The sequence below is a fragment of the Anabas testudineus genome, chromosome 15 (genome assembly GCF_900324465.2).
Source record: "Anabas testudineus chromosome 15, fAnaTes1.2, whole genome shotgun sequence".
Lineage (NCBI taxonomy): Eukaryota > Metazoa > Chordata > Actinopteri > Anabantiformes > Anabantidae > Anabas > Anabas testudineus.
The window spans coordinates 3,051,847-3,073,860 of record NC_046624.1 but is presented as its reverse complement, the minus strand read 5'-3'; the positions used below and the strand labels follow the sequence as shown (position 1 = coordinate 3,073,860).

Genomic DNA, 22,014 nt, shown 5'->3' with positions numbered 1-22,014 from the left:
ACAGCCTGTCACACTGGCTCCCACTAACAGCCAGGTGATATCAAAGAATTTACCAGGGTCAAACGAGCAGTGTGATTTTTCCATTAACACTAACAGTTTCTGAGAGAAAAAATAGAAGAGTTAGAGTAAGAACAGTGTGAAAGTCCTGGGTAGTAGGGTTTGAAAAGGCACCAGCCAGCGGGGGTGCTAACCTGGCTCTTCCTGTCTAACTTACTCACAGAGGTAATAATAACCCTGCCTGCCCACAGCACAGACAGAGCAGGGCACGAAGAGGTGTAGAACGAGCGGGCCGCCCCAGCTGTTCCTTCTCCTCCTCGACAGCAGATGCCGAGAATGGCTGAGGATCTCTGGATCTGGGTCAGGAGGGTAGAGAGGGAAGGGGTCCAGTTACAGCCATGCTGCAATTATGGTCCCAGAAAGACGAATCAAATATAAAGCATCAAAGCAAACATAAACTGGCCAGTGTCCAGCTTCAAACATGAAGTTAGAATGTTGAGTGCAGGATTTAAAGTGCGACGGTGAATTTCTGCTAGTTTTAAAGTTCACGGGCTCGTTGGGATTGCATCAAATGAGTGTTTCAACTTTCAATAGCAGAGCGTCATCATAACCTTTAATGTAATCCCAGCATGGTAACCGGGATTAGAGGCAGGATCAGGTCTACACAGCACCAACCTTGGACTAAGATGCTTTGAGTGGAAGTGGTCAGACAACATCCATCAGGATCTACATTTCCTTTTAGGATTTGTGTGAGAGACTGAGGAGAAAACAGTCAAGATGAGTCTGGATCAAAGATTTTCCTACTCATTCGCTCTGAGTCTGTGTAGAAATACTTAAAAAAAACAACTTAATAAAACAACACACGACCGTAAAACGTGCTCCTGCTGTGAAGTGAACAAATGTGAGCAGAGGCAGGGTTATAAAATTCTCAACTTTAATCAGTTCAAAAAGTTCACAACAAATATAACACCTTGAGAAGGGAAATTTGCCATTAGAGATCGGGTGCTTATTTGGATTTATACATTCTTTTCCTAATTCAACTTGTTGGCAATTCGTTTGCTCTCTGGATAAAAAGCGTTTTGTTTATTTGGACAGAACTCAAACACTTACAAATGAAAAATGCAAAAATACAAAACTGAATGTAAACCCAGTTTATTTATCATTTTGCTCTAAACGTAGTGTCTTGGAGCACTACTGCATGGTAAACAATCTAAATTAGTACTATTCAAAATCTTGAAAGCCATCTGAGTTAAACAGGAGTTGTTATAAAGATGCAACCAACCGAGAACCGATAAATACCTCCGCCACTTCCTTAAAACATCCCATTAATGAAGGCTCACAAATGAGCAACAATCCTCTTAGAGGAAAACAAAACGCTGATGTCGACTAGGCGACAGCACACACACACACACACACCCACAACAAAAAGAAACTATAGAATAAAAGGAAAAAATGTTCCCATGGTAATAAAGATGCTATACAAATGGGATGATATGCACATATTCTGTTCTGCTTTCCCCAAAAAGACAAATAAAAAATTACATTTTTATTTATTTTTTTCTTTTTAGGTAAAGCATAACTCATGAGCAACAGATGCCGACACATGAAGTAGCATCTCTCAGCCTTCATTCATTATCCATTAGATTCACATTCTCCCACGTGGTGCGGCGCGCCTCTAAACGACCACTTCCTGTTGGTCGCACCACAGGTCTAGAAGCCTCTATGCAGACTGGACACGTAAGCCATTTTTCACAAACCAAAAAAATAAAAAAAAAACAAAACCCTGCTCAGACTGAATATATATAATATATTTATATATAAACAAAGGGGCAATGCTCGTGGGCAAAGGGGGAAGACCTGGGGAAAAAAAAAAAGAGAACGAAGGTGGTGGAGGGAACGGAGCAAAAACAAGGTGGTTAACTCGTCTTAATCGCTACAAGCTCATCATGCAGGTCTTAGGATGGACCAGAGACCAACAGAACAAACTTAGATCAACAGTTCTGGAAAGATATTACACAAAAAGTCTCCATAGAAAAAGCAGATTATGTAAAAAGGGCCACAGGGTGACGCGGTTATCATTTACAGATTATTGGCATCATTTTGGTCAACAAACATCCAATGGGACGGCCCACTCCGTGAAGGGGAGCAGCCTCCCACCACGCTTAAGTGCTTCTCTTGGGCTTTGTTGTATTTGCTGTGGTTAGGGTTTAATCGTTTGTTTGTCGTTTGGAGCACTGTACAGTTTTGGTTGAGCTGCTGCTCAGTCACACATCTCCTCGGGGATCTCGTGAGGGTTGAGGATGCCTGGGACAGACATCTGGATCTTGTGTTTCTCCTCCTGGGCCTGACGGAGCGACGCCTCCCTCTCCTCCAGGAACAGGTCTGAAGTGTCCTCGCCCGCAAACTCCTGCAAAGGAAATGCTGGTCAGCTGCACGGTTTAAAATGTCTGGAACAAACGACTCCTCTGTCCATCTGTTGTCTATTTTCACTTCTCCTACTGCACAATCCTGACTGGGGACTTTCATTATCAGTTCATTTATGAGTTTAGCTTAAAATGAACTGGTTTATCAAAAATGTAAAAACAAATCAGTTTCAAAATCTAAATGACGAACAGATGATCATTTTCATTATATGATCAAATACAAGTCTGTATCAACGATTGTATCAATCAGGAGACACAGTTTTATTCCAACTAGAAAGCTGGCACAGCAGCCACAAACCTTCCAACACATGGAAGGACAAAGAAGCCATGTTGGAAAATGTTATTTGTGGAAACAAGAGCTAAGCAGCTGGCTATGTGGTCCCTGATAACCTCAGTGAGAGCAGACAAAGGCCACGCCGCTCACACAACAAACAGCAAAGCCAGAGGTATCAGCAAACAGACTCAACGCGCTACAGTAAATTAAGACTTGTATGTGTTGCTTTGCCCCAGGCAGGAGTGGGCTCATGTTATCCGTGAGAGTTGGACACTGTGACAAGCTCACCTTTATCTGGACGAGGAAGTCCCTAAGGTGCTCTTTGAAGGCAGGGATGTCCTGGTTTAGGCTGAACAGCCCGGTTACAAACACTTTCACTTGAGCGCTGAAACACACACAGTTATGATGAACAAATGCATGTTTCCTACAGCACAGATTGTGTGCGTGTGTTTTAATACTCACTCTTGTAGGTGGGGGAAGGCAGTCTTGAGCAGGTTGGCCACATACTCCTGGATGAACACCTGGTTGTTGGTGGGGCTGGCAGGGTTCAGTGCTGTGGTGATCTTTCCCTCTTCCACCAGGTTGAACATGTAGGCCAGGATGGACGCGTGCATCGTCAGGCCTGCAGGAAACACACACACACACACACACACACACACACACACACACACACACTCATTTACTACACAAACTATATTCATGTAAGTGCCCACTTGTGTGTGTTCTGTAGATCTGTGACCCATGGGTGCCCCCACATTTGTGAAAACTCACCAGCAGTGTGCGATGTGTCGGTGACCACAGAGAAGATGTGCTGCAGGATATCGCAGAAATATGTCTGGTAGAAACTCTGAGCGGCTGCTTCCTCCTGGGCGACGTTCTGCAGCATTGTGTAGAGGATCTGCAGACCTGGATGAGAACAAACATGGACTCAACTGCTCAGTGATGTTGCTCAGTGTAAACATTAACAAATGTAGTAAAGTGTGTGTGTGTGTGTGTGTGTGTGTGTGTGTTCGTCCCAACAGACTCACCGGTGTCGGCCACGTTCCTCATGGTGTGTTTGAACGCCCAGATGATGGAGTCCAGCACTAGTTTAAACTGAGCCGGGGGGATGGCGAGGAATGCAGGGAAGCAGTGAGAGTTGACAGCTTGGAGCAGGTAGAAGAAGTGGGTCCTGTGCTCTGGATACTCCTCAAAGTTCTAGTAGAGAAACAACAAGTCATGTTAGTGGGGTCTGATTTTATCAGAGACACATAGACGGACAACTGGCCTGTACAGTAATGACTATAATATGAATCAAATCTATCTATCTAGAGTGTGGTACATTTATTTCATGCAGAATGTCACCACCAACAGTTACATGTGGGTTTTCAAGCCTGTGTGCTTCAGAGAAACAACATGAAGGCTGGATCAACAAATGGCCTGCAGACTTGTCCCAGCGTCTCCTGATGGTTTAATCAGGCTCTGAATTTGTTATGTTTATATTTCAAGTGTTGCACACTCTCTTTTTTTTTTTCTTCAAATGTGTGAGAGGCTGTTTGCAGGTGCTGACTTCCCTTGGTTTCAGCTAAACAAACAGTTAAGTTACTTTAATGGTTTCTGTTTTAAACTGGCTGTGAGACCGTGACTGTGACTGAAGAAGTCTGCAGACCTTCCAACCAGTCAGTCAAATGAACTTTATAGAGAAACTGACCTTTACAGTCAAATACAGGACAAATATAGACTCAGTATTTACTGTGAGCGTCCATAAAGTGTAACCTGGTACAACAAGAAGCCTTGTTGCAGTATAGTCAAGTCAAACTCTCCACACACACACACCAACATCTGTTATTAAACAGAATGGGATCAACCCACTTAGAAGCTAAACGGTCTCATCCCAACACATCCAGTCAATCACATCCTACCTTATTGATCATATTTAGGGTGCATTCAAAGACGGCATCAAAGATCTGGGGTATCTCGCTAGTGATGTGTCCCCCTAGCTTGTTCACTATGGTTGCCATTGTGCTGAGGACTTCAGGTTCACGAGCGGCGGGGACATTGCGCTGGTAGTCAATGAGGACAGCGTCCAGCAGCGGAGGAACAAAGTTCTCCCCAACCTGAAAGACAACACAAGGAGACATGAGAACAGAGGAAGTTAATCAAGAGCACCCAACGCTCTACAAATATTTATTGTACAATATCTGAAAAGCTCCAATGACAGAAACATTAAAAGTTTTGGTGTAAACTGAAAAACTGAATATATCACTGCTCATGTGTTTATGTCTGATTACATTTGTAAATTTAGAGAAGACTGTTCATCAATTTAAAGTAGAGCTACTGTTCTTCAAGACAACTTCAGTGACGTGTGTCCATGTTTCTCACCATCTGTGGGTCGTTTGATCGGCTGACCCAGCCTGAGATCAGCTTCAGCGTCTCTCGTTTCACTGTCCTCATACTCCGGATCAACGGCTGCTTCGTCACCATCTCACCTGCAACACACCAGAAACATAAAAATTAAACAAACTACTACACATAAAACACACCCAGACTTTAATAATACACCATTTTCATAACAAAACAGTCCAACAAAGGCTGATCGCTTGACATTCTTATTAGCAGTACTGACAGTTAGGTTTTAACTGGGTGAGCAAGTAAAGCTTGAGAGCTTGAGTGTAAGTCTGGATTTGCTCTTTTCCTTCCTCCTTCTGCACAAGGACACGTCGTCTAACAACTTTGTCATGCATTTCCTTCTTCTCACACTGCACGATTATAATACAAGTAAATCCTAGTATTTTAAAATTTCATTCACATAAATTCAACATAAAAAATAAGAATAAATAAATACAAACAAATAACACTACATTTTTCTTAGCTTAATTTTTTCATAATCTAAGTAGTACTCTCTAAGTACTCAAAGTGCAAAGAGGGACTGACCAAATTTTGCTTCAAGCATGATGCAGAGCTTTGAACACATGGTTACAACTACTGAGAGTTAACGTGTATTTGAGGCATCTATGGTTTTCACATTGACACAGTTGAGAGGAGCTATGTCTTTACATTGGCTGTCTTGTTTGTCAGTCTGTCGCTCTTTGTTTTCACTGGGTACCCAAAATGCAGACAAACGATTTAAAAGTGGTGTGGCATGCGATCTCGTCGCATAAAACTGACACGGTCATTCAGGTCTATAAACCAAATGAATGGCATAATACTGAATACTAAAATAATAAAATAATAAACCGAAAAAAAAAAAAAGCACTAAATGACAGTTTGTTAGTAAGTGAAGCCTGGCCAGTCATTTTCTACACTAAACACAAACACATGGCACTTAAACTCATTCAGCTGCTGTTTACAGAGCTGCAACAATCTCCCTGTCTCACTGTGAAGCACAACCTCATAGGACACTTCACAAGTGGTTACATATGAATTCACACTTTAATATGTCTCTAACAACTGTTAAGTGACATATATCCAGAGACAGGTTATCAGTCCCTCACCGTTTGTCTGAATGGCAGCAGAGATGTTTTCACTGAGGCACTTGTAGACATTGAGCATGTCAAGGTAAATCCGTCCCAGCTGGATGACAAAGGGGTGCCCAACAGCCTTGCAGGCTCTGACGTTGGTCTTCAGGATGCTGCCGAGCTGTTTGACAGTCTCGGGGTCCTTCAAGATGTCCACGTTCTAAAGGGGGAGGGATGAGCAACAGGAACAGGAACAAAGCAGATTAACACACACTTCTTGTTTATCAGTCACACACCTATCAGGTCAAGGTTTTTAGTATGTGGTAGTCATGTGTCTTGCCTTGGTGGCCTGTTGAATGATGCTGTCCCACACTTGATTAGGCAGCAGCATGTATTTCTCTATCAGGTGCTCCTGAACTGCTTGGTCTGTCTGGGCCCCAATCATGTACCCTACTGCCTCATAGAATGTGTGCACCTGGAAACAAGTGAGAGAACGTTCAGTCTTGTTAGTTCTCCAATAAACTGTGATCAATTCATTTCCCGTGTGAATAATACTGTGCTGACCTGCTGTGGTTGGAGGTCGCAGATGATGGTGTTGATGTTGTTAAGGATCTCATCGATAAAGGGCATCACCTCCCCCACCTGCACTTGGATAAAGTGGCGACGGCACTTCTGGGCGATCTTGATGAATGTGTCACATGCCATGTCCTGAACTCCATCATGGGTCTCTGATAAAGATCGGACACAGAGCATTATATGGTGTTATGTTAGATTAACAGATTTAGCGTTTTCAAGCTGATCCATGTCTAAGTTTAAAAAGTGTTTGAATAAAAGATATTTTTAAATCTAACCATGCATGAACTCAAAGAGCTTGTTGACCACAGTTTTCAGGAACTTCCAGTGGGCTCTGAGGAAGCGTGGATACTGGCCAACGATGTACATGATGTTGGAGGCTATGATGGCCTTGTTGTCCTTTCCTCTCTTCTGCTCACACAGACCCAGCAGATCCTGAAACACACAGAACATTCCTCAACTTCAGACACAAACTCATTATTTTGTATTTGTTATCATGTACACCATCTAAGAGATCAAAATATAAACACACTTAAAAGCATCTCCATAAGCCCCACCCAGCTTGTGACTAGAGCAACAAGGTTCTAGATCTGCTGGAGTAGCTTATTTCTATCAATGCTTCCACTGCCACTTTCAAACTGTATATAGGGAAGGTTCAGGGCTCTTTCACACCTTGATGACAGTGACTAGGAATCTCTTCTCATCCTCCTCATGCATAGCTCCGCTGATGGATCCAATGGCCCAGCACAATGTATTGAGGTTCTTCCAGGACCATTCAGTACCGTTCACCTGGTTATGAAGCTTCTCTGTCATGATACGTTCCGTGTCTGCGTAGTCCAAGTGAGTGAGGTACACTGTAGGTAGAAAGAACACAGTTTTAATTACTCAGTGTGCAATACTTGACAAAATGGCAAACATGCAAAAGACCCTAAAAAAATATTTAATGGTCAGTGTGGCGAGTTACGCTGATCAATGCATCCATCAAAAGCCAATTTAACCATCAGCTTGTGCTCTTCAGCTACTGTTTGGGGGAAAAAAATCCTAACCAAAATGCTAAAAGCTACAACAAGTTGGCCATTAAAAGTGCACTAAAAATAACAAGAACTGTTGTCTTTATTACTGAGTCATACCGAGGGTTTCCCTCATGTTCTTGTAGAGGTTGATGGAATCTGTGTCCTTCATGAACTCTCTGACCACCTCCCCCTGGTCATTCTCCACCACCAGCACCTCCTCTGGCTTGGCCATTCGACTTACCATCAGAAGACGCACCTGTCACAAGAGATAAAAACATGTCAGCACATGCACACTTCGAAGAACTGCTTTGCTTATGTGACACTTGCTGTGTGGTAGTGCACACACAGGCGCGCGCACGCAGACACACACACACACACACACACACACACACACACACACACACACACACACACACACACACACACACACACACACACACACACACACACACACACCACTGCATAGTCTAAATGCTAAAGAACAATACAGGTTTTTCTCTCTCAGTTCACATAGCACTCACAATGTTATGAAAGGTAAAATACTATCACCAGAGACTATGTCTGTTCTTTTTGCTTTACTGCAACTGATTTTCAGTAACTCTTTTGGCAACAGTTTAGCAGCCACCTGTTCCTTGACCAGTGCCAACGAATTCTAGTATGACTGAGAGCTACAGCTCTGCACAGTCTATGAACTGAAACACTTCTCCATGAAAACCTTCTGGACCACGTTTACCTTACGAGTTACAAATGTTTCTTTAAAGACAGAGTTAACATAAAACTAGAGATGCACTGATGCAGTTTTCCTGGCCAATTTAGATTTTTTTTTTTTTAATACTAAATACTAAAACTATCTAACTAATATTTTAACTGATTGTATTTAAAAAATGACTATTAAATAGGGGTGGGCAATATAGCATCAAAACTACATCAAAGTAAATAATGAAACTATTTATTGTTGACTGCAGTTTGCATGCAGCATCATTTATTAGTGCAGCCAAAACAAAGGACATTTCTGTCTTTCTCGGGTGATTGAGCAACAGATTATACATGCATAATAGTTTCTGTTTTGTTTTTTTTGCTGTGTTCATGTAGCTGCAGAGTGAAGTAAAATGTTGTGTGTGTGTGTGGCTTGGATGTTAGTCGTGCAGAATGGAGAGCTGCTTCTGAGACTGACTGGCCAGTTATCAGTCATAACTGATCAAGCTATCAAGCTTAAAACCAGGCCCATTCTGGTCTCTGGCCAATAGATCAGTACATGTTTACATAAAACTCAACAACAAAAAATTTGATGCCATGCATTTCCTTGCAATACTGCATCATGTTACATCACTGTGTATGAATGGGTCACTGAGTGGAACAAAGGGACAGTGCCAGTCAGAGCTTTACGTGTGTGCAGTACCTTGGAGAGTACGGGCAGATAGAGCTGTCTACGTGGTGGAACATCAAAGTGCTGGTTGCCTGAGAGCAGAGGGGACGTGGACGTAGAGAAGGGACTCTCTCTGTAGAGCTCGGCTGCCAAGTGGTTCCAATACTCAAGACAAATTTTAAAGATCTCTGTCTCTTCCACCTCCGACACCAACAGCATGTAATGTAGGGCCTGAAAGAGGATCAAAGGAACAATAAGACTGAATGTGGATGTTCAAGAGACAATTTGTGTTATATCGGCTTATTTAATTTGTAATATGCCTCCATCGCCCCCACTTTGTCAAGTGTTCCCTCGCTCACCTCCATTAATGTTTCTCTGAGGTTGAGCCGCTTCTCAATGAGCTGCCCATGCTCTTTAAGGAAAGTGCAGAGGAACAGACTGAGGTTTTGGATAAAGTTCTGCTCATCATCCTTCCCGTTGGCGTAGGCCAGTCGAATGTTTGTGTTCAGAGGCAGCATCTAAACAGATGCGGTTCAGGTTAAAAGTCTGCTTAGTAGCCAAGACCGATGTAAGTGTGAGTGCAACCTGTTATTTAGCCCACCTGTTTGAGTTGACACATGGTCAATGTGAAGAGGGTGACAAACTGCTCCTCGTACTGACTGACGCTGACGCCGGCAATCTCCGTCAGGCACTTCAGCGTCACATTGCGAAACATGGGCACGTTCAAGAACTGAACAGTCGAGAAAAACAAATAAACAAAAACATTTTGGATTAAAAATGTGTGTGTTTGGAAAATAATTCACTCTTACTCTGTAAACACTTTAATGTATTAAGTGGAATTGCTACATAGCGCTGTGTGACATGTCCACACCTTATACACTAACGTGCTGATCAGTTTGGTTTCAAAAATGTAGCCCAGAGGAATCCAGTTGAGAAAACGCAGGAGGGTCTCCAGAGTGGCATGGACCAGTGGAGCATTCTGGGAATTTTCCTAAGGTGCAAACAATGAGATGAAGGAAAGGGCAAACACAGTATTCTGACACCATCTAAAATATTTTACAACAGTTGTACAAAGAAATTAGATGTGCTTACCATAACAAACTGGCAAAGCTGGAATATCTGGGAGAATTCATTGCACATACTGAAAGAAACAAAGGGACATATTAAAGAACATTACAGATTTTATTTAACTTCATCCTGATGTAGTGTAAAACATCCTGCCTTCATGTATTACTCATCTGCTGAGTTGGGGCTAACAGATCATGGTTCCACTGTGACTTCAACTGCACACAGAGAAAATCCACGTGCCTCTGAATCTAGCACCAGTGAGGTGGAGGCTCTTCTCCCAGTATATAAAACAACAAAAACTAAATGTGTTGAGCTTTCCCGTCAGTCCATCCAGACCTCAAGACAGCGGTCCTAATTTTGAGGAAATTAATCCTATTCACCTTTGACATACAGGACATTGAAACTGCAAATAAACTGCAACTGATTTGACCTGGTAAACATAGTTTAGAAATGTTTATTGTATGACAAAAAAGTTTGTTAGATACAGATCACAATATTACATCATCTCACTAATTCCCTAAGGAAACACCAACATACTAAGATCATACTTTACAATGTTCAGAATGAGTTTTAATAATATACAGTAAGGAGCATTATGCTGACCTGTCTTTTAAGTGCTTAGCCTTGACCTGGGTCATCTGACCACTGGAGAAGTCAAACACCTCTTCACTGAGCAGCTTGAGAATGACCATGTTGTTCTGACAAAGGCTCTCACTGGTACGACTTGCTCCCACAATGTCACTGATGAAGGTGGGCCAGTGTTTGGGCCACTCCTGCTTGAGGATCTAGAGGCAGACAACACACAGTACATTAAATATCTGTTGGTGTTACACGACTCAACTGTGACATTTTTTTAATTATTCTGTGACTCTTGCTAAAAATTAAGAATTAGCAGGAGGGCCAGAGAAGAAAACCAGCCGAATGTTCAATGTTTTTAAGATGCCACATGATACGAACAGAGCCCCATACTAGTACAAATAACCAACATACATGTGTCAAGCCTCCTGAGGACAAGCGTGGAATCTGGAGCTCTGCTGTCCCTCAGGGCAAAAACTGTGTTAGCTCAGCTGACGCAAGCAGTGACTCATTCTGACTGGCATTAATGCAAAGTCACTCACGGAGCCAGTGAGACAATTTTTCTCCCGCAAATATACATCAACGCAAATATACATCGCATTGTTTTACAGAAGTCAGAAAGTGGACATCTATACATTATCAAAGTCTAATCTGTCTGCCTCTGGGCCTTTTTTTACAGATCTAGTGACTCCCAATAAAGTGTGCAGTGAACAGCTCATTTCTACAGTTAAGAGTTTACAGGAATCAGCTTTCTTGAATAAAGGCACAATTAGCACTGACCCCATTTGTTTTACAATATGTTGTTCTGTACTTTCATTTTAGATCACGGTTGATGGACCTTTGCCGATTTAAAACGACATCGGTCATCGGTCAAATAAGTAATGAGCAGGGATTTTAAAAGTTGGTGTCTCTAATCAAACGAACGCACCATCATACACCCTCTTGCAGCTCCCTCTCTTCCAAATAATCCTCTTTTCATCATGAGGCCACAGTCAAAAAAACCCCAAGCAAAACAAAACAAAACATGGGCTGAGGCGTTTAGGCCAAATTCACATTGATATAAAGAAGGAACTGTGAATTTAAGTGACACTGACGGTTTTCGGTTTCAGACAGCCTAATTAAGAGTTACATCTTCAGGTTACCACAAAAGGTGAGAGGAGCATGGGGAAACGTATCAAAGACTGTCAGCATCTCTGCCTCTCTTTTCTATTAACTGAATAGTGTCAAACTGAGATTGTGAGTGTGATTTTTACTTGCTAATCACCGATTTGCTTTGCACACACCCTCACTGTAGCTAGAGAAGCGATTAATCCATAATCCACACCAATTACTAATATCAAGATTAAATCGCTGTTTGACAAACACACAGTAACTGTTTAGTGTTATTACTTTATATATCTTAATAACTGTGAGAACTTGAGTAACTGTCCTGACACCAACAGGAACCACAATGTTGTACTGTGCTTAATACACACATATACATCTAGTGATCTTGGACAGCGTGTTGTGCATTAATAAGTGTTGTCCACTAGTGTTAGTGACTTTCATTTGTTCCAGGCAATGAGCAGGGTGAGTGCAACTGGCGAGCAGTGAGTTCCCAACTATGCCGTACTCTCCCGCTGTCAGCGTGGATAACTTTACTGACACTGTTTACTGCCACTCTCCACAATTCTCTTACATGCAACACTGTGGGGTTAGGAAAACATTATAGAGCCCAGTAAGCCAGTTTCCACAACAATGGGTTGCACAGACATCATAGACGAACAAAAAGAAATAAAAATAAAACACACACTCAGATCAAAACACATTAAACGTCACACATTCAACTGCCTGGCTACGGCACCGTGTGCATGCCACATAGTCACATGTAACAACAACTAAAACAAATATGTTTAAAGTAGAGAATGCAGACAGAGGACAAAAACAATGTTTTCATCATTTAGTGGCAACAAGCTATAAAAACAGGTGATGCATGATTCTGAAAGTAGTATTTGAAAGATTCTTTGACTTGCTATTTGCACTGAAGGCTTACCTGAACAAGGATCATGTTCAGCTTTCCAATGTACACCTTTTCTTTCTAAAAGAGAAAAATAAACAAACACATTAGTGTTAAGGAGCATTATGTTGGACATTCAACAACAAAAATAACAAACTGTGGGGTTAAAGGTCCCAAATCAAACAGTTATGTGACAGAAAGTAAAACATCATTAAAAGTTCAATGAAGTCTGTAATGTTCAGTTTTGAAATATAAGACCCAAAATAGATCCATAAACAAACCTTCTGGCCCTCTGACATGAAAGACTAAAGATCTGTGTGTAAGAGAAGCTTTAAATGTATCATTGATGATGTGAAATCCCACTTCAAATCTAATAACATAAAAAAGTTTGGTCAACTTTACTGGTTCTATTATCTAAATGTGCTTGGAAATGTCTGCCGTTTGGTCTAATGTATAATATTTTGCACAGTTGCATGCTTGGGAATGATGCAAACACAGGAAACATGTCTAGAAAGCTGCTTTCTCAGCATTGAAGTTCAATACTAACAGCCAGGTGGTAGTACATGAATTGTGGCCACTCACTTTCTGAGAACAGTTCCACTTTAGTTAAGTTTCACAAGCATTGTTTTTTTCAGTTTTGCTTTATTTTTTGAGTTTTCAACTCACATTTTAACCTTTTGTGCTTGTTTTCATTAACAGCATATGGCACTGCTACATACACACAGAGCTGGCTTTTGAAGCAGAGTCACAATCAACCAACTTTACTTTTTGAAAGTAACTATCATCACTAGTATATTTATCAAAACTGAATCCCATTAGAGCCCTGTGTTTGCCCACTTGTTGTCTCTTTAGTGTAACGGATGTTTTTAGGTGGGCTGAAACTATGAGTCACAAATAAGTGACAGGTTACAGTTTGAACCCAGTCACCGTTTTTCCACTGCAATTGATTCACTCTCATTATCTCAACAGTTGTAGCTTCTGGTTGTTTAAGTGGTCTAGTTGGCTGGCATACTGCTGCTGAAGTCATCATCTTTTGTTTGAATTACCAGCATTACTCTGTTTGTGGAGCAACTGTTTACCTGCTTTAAGATTCACTCTCACTGGTAAATACAACTGTTAGTGTCAAATGGCAACAGGCTGGACACAGCTCGAGCTGAGCTAAGTAAAAATATATATCACTATCAGTGATACTAAAAAAATGGTCCAGTTTATTTAGTTAATAAATATCAAAACAGACTTTTTAGCTCATAAAAAAACTTTAATATTTACTACACTTTTCATCAGAAGGATTTTAAATATGCAAAACACTAATACATCGACAAACATGCCCACAAATGTAACTCAGGTTTAAACTAAATTTGAAGTTCACTCACCTCCACATTAGATGCATCTGATGAAGTCTTGATAATTAGTCCAACAACATACTTTTTTATACCTGGAAAATACACAAATATGTCAGAACACCATCAAAATGGAGCAATAAAATGTATAAAAATTTAGATCTTCGGTCATGACATCACAGCTGCTGGATCATAACTGGCTGAAGCTGCCCATATTATCCCAGTACTGTTGTACTGTACTGTCATCCTCCATTTAATTTTTCTCGCAAAGCCAGTTTGTAAACACATGGACAAGGGCTGCAACTGCCACTGAACTTGTGCAGGGCAAAACGTTTTGGTCAGTTCGGTGGAAGTTACATTTCCCCAGGTGTGTTCAAGGCCAAGAATATCAATTGAGCAGAGCACCATAAAAACTGTTTTCAGCTCCCTCACATTTGTTTCTATACTGAACTACACCCAGTTCTGAAAGTTAAGTGCTGGGGTATAGTGAGAGGAGCCGAAAACAAGGCAATACTCTGACACAAGAGGGGAAAAGACATACTTGCCGGTCGCCCTGCACTGGGTTTGCCACTTGAACAAAATTCAGGCATCTACGGTCAGAAGTAGGGAAGTCTTAGGTCAATGACAAGATAAATTTAGAGCAGAGTTATGAAAGAATGGAGGGAGGCAGAATCACCTATTTGCACATTTTAATTTATTTCATTGTCATTGCTTTTGGCTCAAATCTAGATTTTGTGAGATAGTTTTCATCTCACATAACAAAAGGACAATAAAAACTAAGAATAGAGATAGAGAAATATGAGATTTGTTTTTTTATATTTTATTTTAAACTGTGCATTTTTGTTAAACATATATCTAGTTTTTAGTTATTTTATAAATATTAAATGACTGTAATGATGTACTGCAACACTCTGATCCAACACTATAATTATATGAACAATTTTGACTTGGGCAAATCCATTTAGTAATGTAAAAAAGAAGAGATTAATGCATGTCAGTACCCCAATCCACTTCTCTCTGTGGGTACAATGAGCAACAACTGAAGAAAAGATAAATAATATGCATGTCAGATGATATTGACACACTCAATCTTACACAGCTGTGGGAATAAGTAAACTAATAACTTCAACTTCCCCTACATCATGAACTGTGTCCTCTGCAAAGCTTAAAAAAAAAAAAAAAAAAGAATTCAGTGATGGGGTGTTTTGTTTATTCTTTGTCTGAAACAACTGCTACACAGCAGAACCAACCATTTCACAGCAGCCAGTGCGAGTCTAGTCGAGCAGAAAACAAACCGGCATGCTTAGCAGGGAATACTCCTCAACTTGGCAACAGCACGTAACAACATTTAAAAAGGCACCAACACTCACAGAATGAGAGTACTTTTAAAGAACTGAATCACAAAATAACATTTTACCTTCACACTGATTCCTGGGGAGAATCTTCCATCTGGTTTTAATAACCGTTTCCAGAATCTGAAGAGCATAGTACTGTAACATGCAAGGAGGGAGGAGCATTAGTATGAAGCTTTATGATAATGCTCAACAACAAGCAATGTGTAACTGTAATACAAACCAAACACAGTATGAAGTGGACCAGTCTGTATTAGCTTGCATTTCTAAATTGGATTGGACTGAACCACATCTTTCATGCAGATTTTGTAGAATGCACAACATTCACTTTGTAGTTTGTTTTTACATCTAGACAAGCAGCATTAATCTGGAACACTGCAGAAGTCCTGCTGTTTCTCCCAGCATCACACCAGACAGTGAAACACAGCAGAAAAAAATAAAATCAAACAATCCCTTAACCAGCTTTCCTACAAGGTCTAAGTTAAATCTTCTTTTACAGAACCTATGTAGGGTTGGGTATCGACAACTGGTTTTAAATGTAGATTGTTTACAGGCTATAAGAACTGTTAATCCAGTTTCACTTATCAACACCTACTGCTTAAACGTGTATCCGAGTTGAAAACAGACAGCCATGCTGATTTACTTCAGCAGAGAGCTTGCTGAATTTAAAAAAACAAAAACAAAAAAAAAAAACAAAAAAAAGGCATCCAACTCATTAATTTGATTAGACTTCTTTTTTACTGCAGTGCAACCAGCAGCCATTCAAACACACTACACGCTCCTTGTAGGTTTGTTGATAATACAATTGTCTAGTTTCTAAAGATTGTAGATGAAAAGAAGACACATTTCCAGAGCAGTAAAATGGTCTTACTCTGTTATAAAGCTTTAAAACTCATGGAACTATTGCACAAACTATTCAATTCAATTTTATTTGTATAGCGCTTTCTACAATTGACATTGTCGCAAAACAGCTTTACATAACTAAAAGAACTATGGAAGTTTACATGAACAGTGAATGTGTATGAATCATAATATCAGATCATAACAAACTAGACCTCCTGGACTGTATTTCACGTAAACCTGAGGCAAAACACTCCCACCAACACAGCTTTACATTTTCACAACAAACTCAGCTGTAGTTATAAGACTACAAGAATCAACTACTGCTTCAGTGTCCAGATTAAATAAAGCCAAGGATAAAATAGGGGTAATATTGCTAAATAAATGTTCATCTTACTTTTTTCCTTATAACAAACTGGGTCCCAAAATACCCAGTCATTCATGACAAGTTTTTTTTATAGAATATAACCTGCAGAAAATAGAGTTATGAAGAGGTTTTCTTCATATTTGATTTCTTTAATTACTCAAATTTTAATGCCAAGGCCTTAATGGGCTCCTAATAAGAACCAGGAAATTCGACACCCAACCCTACAACCCGTCAGTTAATTGTCCTAACACTACAATATGCTTTATAGTTCAAGTTTAGGGTTAGCCTAAATAAGATCTCTTTAGCTGGTGTGCCTTCAGGAACAGCAAGACCAACCACAGGTTATGTCTTGTATTCATTTCTGGTTTCTTAATAGTGAAGCATGAGGAAAAACAATTAAGAGTTAGATTTTGATCTAGTGTTACTTCAACTGACTGTTTCAACTGTAGGGATCACTGATTCAAGAGTACAATAATTCTAAAAATTACTTAATGACTGTAGTAATAGTACAGAGAGTTAAAGCAGAATTATGTGCTGCTGACAATGGACGCTGGAAGATTAAAGGTGAAATCTCCTTACAGATACACCGACTGCACAACACTGACAGGTGCTACTTGAAGTGCTGCACACATTTCTGACATTTTCCTTTCACCTTTAACTGCCACGCTCATAAGAAGCTAGAAGTTACCAGCAGGAAAACTGCCAAATGTTACTTTTTTGGCAGCAAAAGCATATAATTTCAGCTGAGGAACTGTGAAGAGATAAGGAAGAGAATGCACTCTAGGGGAAGAAAAAGATGTGGCAGAAACAAAGCCATGATCCCTACAGGTGAAATTAAGTCATCAACAGATTGTCTTTCTACATTTGGATCCTACTGACTGCAGCCTGCGCCCTCCCTCTGGCCAATAAAACAAATGCAATAGAAACGGATGAACAGAATTCAGTCAAAGTGAATTTAAAAAGGGTAGACCTTGTGGAGGCCTGCCGTCAAAGCCTAGCTGTGTCATGATGCACAGGATGACACACCCCTTTTCTTCCTATTACAAGCCATAAACATAATGGAACATTGTGATTAATATCAAATAGTCACAGCTTGAATTCATTACATTTAGTTAAATACTAGAATTACTGTTGTTTCTAGCAAAAAGCCAAATATTCAGAGTGCTTTGACAATGTGCACTTTTTAAACTAATGAAATGAGATAAATGTAGAATTCAAGAGGTGTTTACCTTTGTTTCCTCTTTTCCTCTAATGTCCCTATTTTGGCAAATTACAAATTTAAAACTTGGGAAAACAATACTGTTGATACATCAACTTAGACATTAGTAATGAATGTCAGTGTTAAAAGCAGTCTTACAGGCAAGCAAAACAGAAAAAGGCAAATGTCACCAGTACTTTGAGGAAGCTGCAGGTTTATAGCATTTAGATTATTTCATACTTTCCGATGGACACTGAAAAATGTAGTATAACTGTATGCAGAGCAGTAGTGTTTTCAATGAATTGCTGTTGACCTTGATGATGCAGTGGAGTGCGACTTTGCTCAGGCTAAGGATCTACTCAGTGTAGCCCTTTAACTAAGCAGTTTACAGTGTTTGCTGTTTTTAATATTAGCGCACTACTATTGCAGTTCATCTCTGAGCATGCAAATATGCCCATACACCCTGAGTAGTAAGAGGAGTTAAGGCATAGACAAATACTGCTAGTCCACTTCTGCTGGTTCCCTGTGCAACCACAATACACACTCAGAGTAAATAAAGTTGTTTTCAATAAAAAAGGATCCTTCATATAGCATCTTTTTATATAAAAAGCATGCTATAAACAAACCACTGAGACTTAGACCATTGTGAGACGTTTTTATCGGTTTTGTACTCCCACCACACAGTTTTTTAAAGACGGCTTCCTCAAAGCACAAGTAAGTGTCTTTCCACCAATGTTTTCTGGAGTGGAGCTAGCTTACTTTGGTGTTCATGTTCTGAGAGAACTCGAGGATTGTGTCCACTCTTGTCCAGGCATCCGGGTGCTCTTTTAAGTGTGTCAACACCTCTTGAGCCATTCTTTGCTGTAATACAAATATGAATGCCATGTTAGATTTAACACATACATGACATGAAGGGGCTTTAGAGTGCATTCAGGTGTAATTTCAAGATTTGTCTATGCTAAAAGCATCATGTAAAGAAGTCTCTCCTTGACAAAGTTAGGTACAGGAAAAATAAGTAAAATAATGTGTTTAGGACAGTTACAGGTAAAGAAGAGTTATGACACAGCTCATCAAAAATAAAATAAAAAAATACATTTTCTTGTGTACACACAAACATACAGACAATTCTTTTCAGATTTGTGAGGACAGCTGTTGCCGTAATACATTCTCTACTCTCAACTTAATGCCTAACCCCAACCCTTACCTTAACTCCTTAACTGTGACCCTAAAGCTAATCGTTACCTGAATCTTAAAACCATGTCTCACCATTAAAAACAGCACAAATGTCCTCAAAACAGTGGCTAGTGAACTAAAATGTATATACAATGTAAAGAAATGCGCAAGTGCACACACAAACACACACACAATCATACATAGTATCTGATTACTTATAAAGCACTTGTATATGCTTCACAACATACCTGTGGTCCCACCCCATGATACAGACAGTTCACCACATTATCCAGCAAGTTGATATCCAATTTCTGGTTGAAGTCCAGCAGCTGCTGTGCTGCATGGTCTGCTAACATTGTCATAATTGCTGGCATAGAGCTCTGCAACAAGGACAGCAGAGGGAGGGGTCATGAGTGCACAGAACACATTCAACAGGCAAAGTCATGTGAACTGTGAGTTTAGAAACAATTCCAACCAGCTGACCATGTAACAAACATCCCCTAGACCCACAAGCTCATTGTGTCACAAGCCTGTAACAGTTCAGGAGGCTTTGTGAGTTCTTCTAATGGACTGAGTTCAGAGAAACTGCAGTTTAGTGGACACAGTACCCTGGTCTACACTACTAATCAGGATTCTGCAAGTCAGCAAAGACACGTTAACATAATTATACCATTCGATGGGTGGTAACACCAGACTGCTACTGTAAAAAAAAAAAAAAACTCTAATCATCGGGGAACCTTAATTTTATTGGTAATAGGAAGGCTTTTATGAGACTGACATCAGGCTAAAAACGAGTTAACATTAATCTGTAGACTGGTTGAGTAGACCATTCATAAAACCAAAGTCAATGACAGTTCCGTGCCTGAATAATGCGCGGCCCTGCCTACTCCGTCTCTAATCAGGCGCTTCTCTTCACCACCATATTTAGAAGGTTAGCCGAGCCACGTGCCGGATATACAGGGCGACGTCACGTTGTTTACATCTGTAAGTGGCGGCGCTCGCTCCTCCATACACCGAGCACAATATATGCAGCCGCGGTTGAAATCACCAATAAAGGACGCAGCCCGTCTCCGGCAGCAGCTACGCTGTCAGGAGCTAGCATTAGCTGTAATGTGGCTAATGTAAACAGCGTGCACGCGGCACTACAGTTACTTCCCACAAAATGCTAACGTCAGCTACGCTTTACGCTACATTTAGCTAGTTAGCTGTTAGCAGTGTGTCGCACAAACAGTTCACATGTGGTGCTTCGCTGCTGACTACAACCACTCCCACCAAGGGTATCGGGGATGGAGGGCGTCCATACGCTCTTTTCACTCACTTCATCATTTCACATGAGGCTAGGTGGAAGTTGAACCACGTTACTTGCTGGCTGAACGGCACATTTTAGACGTTTTAGCTTCACAGGGACTAAGTTGACACGGTTACCGCTAAGTACCTGGCAACATCAACTTGACATCCGCTCACATCACACACTCAAGTGATGCTGCTGTGGTGGGAGAGGCGCGTATTTAACGTTAATCATACAGCGTTTGGTTACTTACTCATCTGCAGTGACACACGTAACGTCACTAGATGCAGCATCGGTTAGTAACGCATTTAGTTCGGTTAAGTTACAGCACTTTCTCTGACAGACAGCGTTAGCTAATCCTCTGAAAGTGATAAATGCAAGCTAGCGGATATTTAATTATGCTATCACATTCGGAATGAAGAGTATTTTTTAGGAGAACTGTGCGGGCTGTGTAATCTATAACATAACAAGTTAAAATCAACACCATAATGCATTTTATTTCCCACACGAGCAAAACCAACACACGTTCGTCACGGCAAGGCAGGTTTGCACTTCACCCTCGTTACCTACCTGAAGTCCAAGGCTCTGACTGAAAAGAGTGGCGTTTGCCAGAGAAGCTACAAGATCTAGGGAGCACTTCGGTATCACTGTGAACTGGGGAAATAATTCCTATTTCTGCGGCGTTGACTATCTCCAGCTCCAGCAGTGAGTGATGTCTAGCTGGTAAGAAGCATTGGATTCCGAAACTATTATCACGGCAAACCCAGCAATATGTCACTCCGATACATTTTCCAAAATAAACTAAACCTTAATTCACAAATTAATTCGTTACTCTGATAATTTTCCAGCGGGGCGGTATAGAGGTTGTGTGCCTGCGCCTCCTCTCCTCTCTCAAGCAACTAACTCACAACCGGTTGAAACCGGTTCAGACTGGGAGATTCCATCTCGGTTTAGTTTGCAGCCGATGGCGCCGCGTAAAGTTTGGACTGGCGTTACGCCCACGCCGCGCTGTGATTGGCCGCGGCGTTGGCGGAGACTTCCTCGTTGGCGTACCATTGGGCGGCTGAGCTGTCAATCTATTTCAATTCACTCAAGCGCCCACGCGACTACTCCGCCCGGAGAGAAAAGGAGGGCAGACTCCCGTGCAGAGTGGACTCCTTCATGACTCCGCTTATCACAATAGCGAATAACTTGAACACCACTGTTTTATTTAAGGTTGAGTTATACATTACCTTCAACCACGTACACGCTACACAGCATTAATGCGCGCGAGTAAAACGCGGTGCGTAAAACTCGGGCCGTGTCCTGTTTTTCTTTTTTTTATCCACTTTAGCCTGCTACTGCTACTTTTCAAGCCATACTAGCCTGTAAAGACAGAGGCACTTTGATGCAGGCGCGCTGTTAGCTTGAACGATGCGCTAACCCGCAAGTACCATTCATTTGCCTGTTGCTTGTAAGCTGGTAATTTTCCACCAGCCACGAGTGGGAGTGGTTTCATGATCACGAACGCACGGGGTTAGAAAAACGACCTGGAGGAGAATCTGTTTCCCGAATGGGCAACAGTGACAAAGTGAACGGTGGACTCTCGAAAAAATGTCGTGTCAGTAGCGGCGCGGGGCACAAATGCATCGGCTCAGTGTATATTTCGGCTAATTGAGAGGCCGACGCACCGCTGTCAAGTGAGGATGCAAACATGACATCGTGTTTTTTTTTTTTTCTTCCTCGCTCCTCTC

At 41.0% G+C, this 22,014-nt stretch overlaps 1 protein-coding gene across 6 annotated transcripts; it reads right to left on the bottom strand.

The window, feature by feature from the left end:
* Positions 1 to 914: 914 nt before the first annotated feature.
* xpo1b (exportin 1 (CRM1 homolog, yeast) b) lies at positions 915 to 21,211 on the bottom strand. 6 transcript variants are annotated; one of them, XM_026354816.1, is made up of 25 exons: positions 19,242 to 19,260; positions 18,580 to 18,681; positions 15,481 to 15,553; positions 14,605 to 14,653; positions 14,097 to 14,158; positions 12,760 to 12,804; positions 10,755 to 10,936; positions 10,176 to 10,224; positions 9,955 to 10,074; positions 9,685 to 9,813; positions 9,443 to 9,601; positions 9,117 to 9,314; positions 7,835 to 7,973; positions 7,377 to 7,558; positions 6,983 to 7,139; positions 6,696 to 6,859; positions 6,472 to 6,606; positions 6,168 to 6,351; positions 5,056 to 5,162; positions 4,596 to 4,790; positions 3,723 to 3,891; positions 3,466 to 3,600; positions 3,157 to 3,316; positions 2,983 to 3,079; positions 915 to 2,404 (listed from the first exon to the last, which is right to left on the bottom strand). In XM_026354816.1, exons 3-25 carry the CDS (start codon positions 15,547 to 15,549, stop codon positions 2,258 to 2,260), a joined length of 3,033 nt encoding a protein of 1,010 aa, XP_026210601.1. In that variant the 5' UTR covers positions 15,550 to 15,553; positions 18,580 to 18,681; positions 19,242 to 19,260; the 3' UTR covers positions 915 to 2,257. The 6 variants fall into 6 exon arrangements, with proteins under 6 accessions (XP_026210601.1, XP_026210603.1, XP_026210600.1 ...); XM_026354818.1 differs by lacking the exons at positions 18,580 to 18,681; positions 19,242 to 19,260 and adding exons at positions 17,593 to 17,659; positions 17,852 to 17,870; XM_026354814.1 differs by lacking the exon at positions 14,605 to 14,653 and adding an exon at positions 20,852 to 21,211 and having other exon boundaries at positions 2,258 to 2,404; positions 19,242 to 19,373.
* Positions 21,212 to 22,014: the final 803 nt, after the last annotated feature.